The sequence below is a fragment of the Triticum aestivum genome, chromosome 5A, assembly GCF_018294505.1.
Source record: "Triticum aestivum cultivar Chinese Spring chromosome 5A, IWGSC CS RefSeq v2.1, whole genome shotgun sequence".
NCBI classification, from domain to species: domain Eukaryota; kingdom Viridiplantae; phylum Streptophyta; class Magnoliopsida; order Poales; family Poaceae; genus Triticum; species Triticum aestivum.
Genome location: NC_057806.1, coordinates 596,964,041 through 596,972,119, shown reverse-complemented (window position 1 = coordinate 596,972,119; position 8,079 = coordinate 596,964,041). Strand labels below are relative to the sequence as shown.

Below are 8,079 nucleotides of genomic sequence, written 5' to 3'. Positions count from 1 at the left end.
CATCTCACGGTGGAATTGGGCAAACTGTTCAAATGTGGCTGGGTCTTGGTGCAGGGGCTCAATATTTTCATCTTGATAATCAAATCCTTGGTCGAAGATACTCTCATCACGCTCTTCCTCGACGATCATGTTATGCATGATCACACAAGCAGTCATCATCTCCCAAAACTTCCTTTCATCCCATGACAGTGCAGGGTTTCGAACGATACCCCACCGGAATTGAAGCACGCCAAAAGCACGTTCCACATCCTTTCTAACACTTTCTTGCATTTGGGCAAATCTCTTTCTCTTCTCACCTTGGGGTTTCAAGATTGTTTTCACAAAAGTTAACCACTGAGGATATATACCATCTGCTAGATAGTATCCCTTATTGTACTGGTGGCCGTTGATCTCAAAGTTGACATGTGGGGAGTGGCCTTCTGCAAGCCCTCGCGAAGACTGGAGAACACTGCAGCACATTGATTTCATTGTGAGAACCTGCCATGCCGAAGAAAGAATGCCATATCCAAAGATCCTGCGATGCCACCGCTTCTAATATGACAGTGCACCCGTTGACATGCCCCTTGTACTGGCCCTTCCAAGCAAATGGACAGTTCTACCACTCCCAATGCATACAATCTATGCTGCCAAGTATGCCTGGAAAACCTCTAGCTGCATTGGTCGCCAACAATCTCTCTGTATCAGCGGCAGTTGGCTGCCTCAAGTACTCTGGGCCAAACACCTCGATCACAGCCTGGCAAAACTTCTACATTGACATCAGACATGTTGTCTCACTCATACGCACATACTCATCCACCAGATCGCCTGGAATTCCATATGCAAGCATGCGGAAGGTCGCGGTGCATTTCTGGTAAGAGGAGAATTCAAGCTTGCCAAGGGCATCCGTCTTGCACTCGAAGTATGGGTCATGAGCAACCACTCCCTCTCGGATACGATTGAACACATGCCTTGCCATTCGAAAACGGCGATGGAATTTATCCGGCTTGAAGAGCGGGGTGTTGGCAAAGTAATCGGCATAGAGCAGGGTGTGGCCTCTCTCCCTGTTGCGGTTCAGGTTGGGAGCACGGCCAGGGACTAACCCCCTGTACCGAGGAAGCTGCCGTTGAATGTGGCCGTGAACGACCAGTGCAGCCACCACAAGATCTTCATCATCCGACGACGAATCATCCGATGGACAAAGGAAGTGATGAAAGAAAAACTCGTCTCCACTGTCCATACCTTTGTGGGTAAAATGCCGAACACCTTGCGGTCGTGGTGGCGAAGAGGCCGCGATGATCACCTCGACGCAGCAGGGGTGGTTGCCGGCCGGCTACTGGCCGCTCTGGAGCTTTCGTCGGAAGCTTCCGAGGCCGTCGTGGTACGTCGCCGGCGGTCGTCTCCCCTCTGCGACCGCAAAGACGGCGACGGCCAAATCTCCGATCGGCGGCTGAAACTACAGCCAAAGCGCGGGCGTGGTGGCGGCCATGTCGAGACGTGGTTTGGTAGGGACGTCCGGGGGCTGCACGGTGAGGAGGCGACCGGAGAATAGCGACGGCGCTGGTGGCGGGATGGGGCGGGAGAGAGTGGGTGAAAGCGTTGGGAGCGGAGGGACTGCTAGTGTCCCCGACAGGCGGGCCACGAGGGGGACAAGGGCGTGCGTCCAGGCCGTCCGCGCATGTCTGTTTCACTCCAAACCGAGCGCAAGTTTAGGTCAGAGATGAGTCAAAAACGGACGAAATCCGAACATTTGTCCGTTTGAGGCCACGCGTTGGGCCGCGCTATTCGTCCGTTTTATCGCAAACGGACGCGCGGGGATAGGATGGGGCGCGGTGGAGTTAGCCTTGCCGCGCCTGGATAAGTGGATCTGGCTGTAGCTCCAAGCAGGGTATCGTGTCACGCTACAGCCACTGCCTTCTGGCCGCCAGTGTCCCCCGCGAGCCACCATCGTTGTTGGCGGATCTCCAAATCATCCGGACGTCTGGTGTCAACCGCGCTGGATTTCCACTCGACCCGGGCAGCGCCGGCCGGCGCTCCGGCGGGCCGCGGGCGTGTGTTGGCTTTGCACCAACCAGCACGGCCGGGGGTTGTTGCTGTTGAATGTTAAATGTTGACAGACACCAACGGCAGACGGGAGGCGCAAGTCGTGGGGTGGAATAAGTGCCGGTGTGAAAGGGGCGTGCAAGTATTTGATCCCTGACCCCATCGGCATTGACCGCACACAAGCATGTTAGGCACAAAGATGCAGATTGCTTTACGAGCCCAACAGGTGTGTGTGTGTGTGTGTGTGTGTGTGTGTATGTGTGTGTGTCATTTTTAAGCCGAGTCAGAGAGGATTTTTATACTTCCATTCACGGGCCATGGCTGATACGACTTCGGTGCAAGTATTCTCGAGTTCTTGCGTGGGTCTCATCCACCGGTCAGTCCATGATGTACAACTATTTGGGACCCTTCCATTCATGCATAAACATGCAAAAACATTTGCAACTTGTCCTTCAGAGAGGAGAGCCACCCAAGTCAAGTGCCAAATACTTACATTTGTTATGTGCAGAAAAACAAGAAGTCCTACACCTATCTGCTGCTTGATAAGTGGATAACTGAAACCCATCTTCTTCAAGCCAACAAGCAACAGTACTTACCAGCACCTCATTCAGACGCCGCCCAAGCGCAAAAGGCCAGAACCTACCAGTACCATCTCCACAACAACCAACACTGTCGACAAGCTTTCCAAGTGCAACACAACAGAAAAGAAGCAACTTAGAACAGCGACCAGAAAGCAACAGAGCATTAGCAAGCGAGCAGGCCGTTCTAGTCAGCGGGATCGAGCTTATCGCGCCACTGTAACACAACAACGACTACTCGGACGCTTAGTGCAAGTAGACAACATCAATGCCAAAAGCAGAAACACAACAACAGTGAGTCGGAAAGAAACCAAACACTGGCTAGTGCTCTGGATACCACTTGCAAAGCCCAGATGATCATCATGCACCAGCGAATCCGCCGCCGCAGTAATATCAGACACAACACATTCTTGAAAAGAAAAGAAAAATCAGACACAGCATGAAGAGCTCATTGACCAATAAGACAGCATCCATACAAAACATACCGGGGACAGCGGATGATTTCAAGTTTGACAGAGAGAACTGAAAAGGGGTGGATGGATCACCTATCAATCTATCATCATCATGCTATTCATGTTGCAAGAATCATACATACAGGCAAAGGGTACTTCATGGCCAATGGAGCCACTTTTACAAGCAAGTACAAGGAACGGACGCTCAACAAATAATCAGGTGAATGATACATATGAAAATCTCGACCAAAATCTACGAGCAAAAAAGTCGCATGCCTGTAAAGGGGGGAAAAGAAGAATGAAGAAATATACCAGCCGCGCCACCAAAGTATAAACCATTCATGCCAAGGGGAGACATTTTTGGATACAAAAGCTATAGGCAAAAGCGCCTTGACATCTCCTCTTCCACCCTCATCACAATTACACTGTCGCCACCACCTTCCTTCTGTATTTATAACAAAGTAGCTGCAATAGCCACAACTGAATTCTCTAAATGCTGCAAAAAGCCACAACGGAAATCCTCTAAACACTATCGTTCTGCATCCTCAGGGATCGATGACAGCCTCTCCTGTTCAAGAAACGATGAGTCCAGAAATTTTGCAACAAATGCCCATAACCTGTAGACATCGTCAAAGTTTGTAAGGAACCCAAGAGAAGCAGTGACGACTTCGATCCCAACAATGGCATTTTTGCTATTTTTCTTCTCATGTCGGCCGTTTGACGTAGGCCGACACAGGGAAGAGCTGAGGCCCACATCAGCCACCCCATGTTTCTGGTTGTCCATGAGGCGTATATGACTCAGAAAACCGACGCCAACATTGAGGCCTTCTTTCTCTGCCATCTTCTGTACAGTTTCAGGATTGATCAGTGAAGTTCCGGTGTTGCAGTCCTTTATATTGAACGCAACTGCTGCTCCTCGTTCATATTTTATCTTCGGGCCATAGATATAGACAAGGGGAACCCCATCACCGTCTCCAGAATCAGGCAACCGAAGCTGCAGTAGCGAGGTCACTAACCAATTGATCAGGTATCGCAACCTTAGCGTTGTCTTACTAAGACCCAGCATGTTCACATGATCAAGGTGCTTACAGATGATTTCAGGTTCTCGCCTGCCATCCTGAATATCATCGTAGTCGCTGTATGCATCATCATCTTCTTCTTCTTCTCCCACTGCATATCCAGATGTCTCCCCAGCATCAGCATTGCGACACAGCCTACTATCCTCCATGGTGAATGATACCTTGCGCCCCATACTTGGCACTCGTTCCACTTCTTCCACTCCAAAGAGCCTGCCACCATTGAATCTGCTATTGGGTGCCTCCCTCCTTCCCAGTAGACGGAACTCACCCTCTGTTTCCCTTCTGATGGCACTGTCTTTAGCTTCAACCTGGTTTTCTGAGCAAATCTCCGAAGTGGAGCCATTCCCATTTGCAGCATAACCCCCAAAAACGGACGCCGAACTTCCTTGTGTGCGGCCATTGTCACAAGAGAATTTTACAAACCTCTTATTTTCATGACCATCCTGACATTCTTCAATTTCGCTGACCTTGCCGGTATATGAACAATCTTCACTGACCTTGCCATTATATGAACAATCTTCCTCTGGAATTTCCTTCACATGCTCTAGCTCTTGAGATACTGACCTCACAGCCGCATCAAAGGACACGACATGGTTGTCATAAACAGGGCTCCTTGTCAGTTTGGACGGCACCTTTGGTGATGTCTTCTTTGCATTCTTCCTACCAGAAAACCAGGATGCAGGCAATGGAGATCCCAACTTCCCCTGTTCTGAATGGTCTGAACCAAGTGGACTATTGCCCAGATCAACCCAGAAAGAGCCCTCTGACATTTCATCCTCGCTGAATACTGGGCTCTTCATCACCTCCCCAACGGACACACTCTCATTCTCCTCGTAAATCGTGCTGGCACCATCTCTATCTGAGCTGTCCTGGTCCAATTCGCTCTCCTCAATCACCTCCCTCACCTGAGCCGAGGAATACGCGCCCGAGAACGCAGGTAATTGAGATGCTTGGTGACTGTTCATCGTTGACGACTCCTCCTCGATTGGAATGATCATATCATCCTCAAGGCCATCCTGGACACCATCGAACCCATCGACCGAATCACTAAGATACTGCGGGAAGACCGGCAGAATCCGCACCATCCCTGCCCCCGTCCCGCCATTCGGGCTCTGCAAGCAAGACATCACTGACTTCTTGATGAGCAAGCAGCCAAACCCCGTAGGATCAGCTCCAAACACCCTATAGAATGATGTGATGATGAAATCCGGCCGGAACAACGACAAGCCAAGCGAGTCCATGTCCTTAGGCCCCAATGCACCGGCGTCCAGCAGAACATGCCAGTTATTCTGCTGCGCCAATGCCATCCACTGATATGAGTACTTTGCGCCGGTGACCCTGGACTGCACCGGGAACACGAATAAGCCAGTGGCAGAGTCCTTCTTGCGTCGGCGCTTCTTGGTGGATATCTGGTCTCGGAGCTCGGTGGAGCAGATCTTGAGGGTGGGCCACTTGAACCAGGCGGTGTAGGCCTTGGCCCCCTTGTCCCTGGCGGACTGAGCCATCCAGTTGACGGACTGGGACTCGTGGTCGAACATGGTGAGCAGCTTCTTGTTGGTGGCGAAGGGGTAGCACTCGGCGAGCAGCCGGAAGGCGGAGCCGCGGCTGACGGTGAAGACGAGGCAGTACTCCGACTCCGGGATGTTGAGGTAGTCCATGATGCGGCTCCGGATGTCGTGCTCCGCGGTGCCCTTCTCGGCGGCGCCGTAGAGCGCGTGGTTGCTGAGGTTGGCGGTGATCTCGGAGAGCGTGAAGGAGACGGAGGAGTCGACGGGGCTGCAGCTCTGGAGGTAGGAGAAGAGGCCGAAGCCGCAGTAGTCGAGGCAGGCCTTGTCGAGGTGCGGGTACTCGCCGGCGCGGAGGCGGTCGACGTCCGCCGACGAGGCGTACTTGGGGTACATGGAGAGGAACGTGGCGAGCGCGTCGGCCAGCGCCGGGAGCGCGCCGGGCGACAGGAAGGCGCGCTCCGCGGCCACGGCCGTGGCGCGCAGGAACTCGCGCTGCGCGTTGAGGCGCGCCAGCGACCGCGACCGGCTGACGGAGCCGGAGCCGGCCCCGTCCTCCCCGCCGTCCCCGTCGTCGAGCAGCGCCGCGTCGCGGGACTTGGTGAGGCACCCGTCCTCGGAGGCCTCCTCCAGCGCCTCCCGCAGCTTGCTCTCCTGCAGCCGCCGCCCGCCGCCGGACCCGGCCCCGGCGCCCGCCGCCGGCGGGCGCGGCGGGCGGTGGCGCTTGTCCATGAGCATCGCCGCGCACTGCGACAGCGGCTTCCACAGCGAGAGATGCATGGCCGGCCGGCCGCCGCCGCCGCCGCAGCGAAGAACGCAGCTTCCCCCCTCAACCCGCCCCTACACCATCCGATTCGCCCCCGCCCTCGCCGTCCCCCACCAAGCCGCGCCGCGAATTCCCGGGATCAAAGCGATCGAATTCGGCGCGGCGGGGTCCGTCCTAGGGTTTCTGCGGGCGGGCGATCGGGGCGGAGGCGCGCGGGCGTGCGGAATCTGGATCAAGAATGGTTCTTTCTTCCAGCGGAGCAAGGGGGGGAGGGGGAGAGGAGCGAGCGGGGGGAGGAGGAGGCGGAGGGAGGGGAGGGGAGTTAATTGGAACACACCAACTCACCTGCACGGAATTAAAAGCAGAGGTCCATCCATCCCACAGCATTTAATGCCGATTCCCGTATATCTATCTTCCCCCTATTTCCCATCTCCAATGCAACTGATTAATTCTTCCATTTCATGTCAAAAAAATAATTAACTGTTCCATTTCATTCATTTATAATCAGCCAAAGTTCATTATGCCTAGATTTAAAGAGAAGATGGAATTTTTACAGACTCCATTTTTAGATGACTTTGCTGACTTTTACACAGGGAAGGTCAAATGCAATGTGTTCCCATCCTCACAGTGGGTGTATACTAATCGGGAGGGTTGTTGAATAATATGAGAAGGTTTGAATAATGCCAGGTTCGGTTTGTGGAAAAAAAATAGTGTGGAAAATATGGAGGCTCGTGATCATTGACTTCTCCCCGGAGATATTCCTTCCTCCATGGCAGAACTTCCATTGTAGTCCTTTGAGTTTGCTTGTTTTCCATCTCACCATGGTCAGTCAGTCAGTCAGTCCACTTCAGCAACCCAACCCCGGTGTATCCTCAAACGGGGCCCCATCTAATTCTGATGCTAATGGAAGCTCCCCGCTCTAACCCCCACAGTGCTTAATTTTTTTGGCCGGATCATTATTGTTGCACATGTTTTTTCTTCTAATGCGCCGTAACATTGTGAAAAATCACCCCGCCCAAAAAGATATGGTGTGCTTTGCTTTGCATATAGACCAATGATGCATTGACAGTGACAAAATTGATCTTGATTATTGTCTCTAAAGTATTAGTATATTATAGCATGAATGTGGTAAATAGAAAATATTCACGTATACATGCATATGGACAACGCGTATATTTCACATTATTAGAATACAATATATCGCATACGTGTTATATTGATTGGAAGCAATATTAGCATAGCTTTTTCAATCGTCGGAGTACTGCAAGCAGAAATGGTGCTGAATGCCGGAATATTTTGGGGATACGATGAGCCAACCTACGGCAATATCGACAAAAAGGGAGTAATTCTATATAATCAATACCAAATATAATTTATTCTTTGGAACAATGGAGGGATCCAGGCTGGCCGGTTCTTACCAGCTAACCGTTGCCCCGCTCCCTCCTTCGTTGCTAAGTATTCGCAAGCGGCATTGTCATGTATATCTTGGTCTTGAACGTGTGTTGTTTAGTTTTGGTGGATTATAACCCACGATCATTAGGTGGTCTTTCTTCATAATGTTTACTTGATTAAATAATATTATGTCATCACATCATAAAAATAATTCATATAGCTCCACAAGATATGGTGTACTTTGCTTTTCATATGGACCAATGATGCATTGACACTGAGAAAATTGAT

At 51.7% G+C, this 8,079-nt stretch overlaps 1 protein-coding gene across 1 annotated transcript; it reads right to left on the bottom strand.

Annotated features, from left to right (window-relative positions):
* Nucleotides 1-3,120: 3,120 nt before the first annotated feature.
* LOC123105139 (uncharacterized) lies at nucleotides 3,121-6,722 on the bottom strand. Its single transcript, XM_044527142.1, has one exon. The coding sequence runs from the start codon at nucleotides 6,411-6,413 to the stop codon at nucleotides 3,579-3,581; it is 2,835 nt and encodes a 944-aa protein (XP_044383077.1). The 5' UTR covers nucleotides 6,414-6,722; the 3' UTR covers nucleotides 3,121-3,578.
* Between the last annotated feature and the right edge of the window lie 1,357 nt (nucleotides 6,723-8,079).

What these genes read in the sequence shown, in the direction of transcription:
- LOC123105139 (XM_044527142.1), bottom strand. Translation starts at nt 6,413, where the DNA reads ATGCATCTCTCGCTGTGGAAGCCGCTGTCGCAGTGCGCGGCGATGCTC.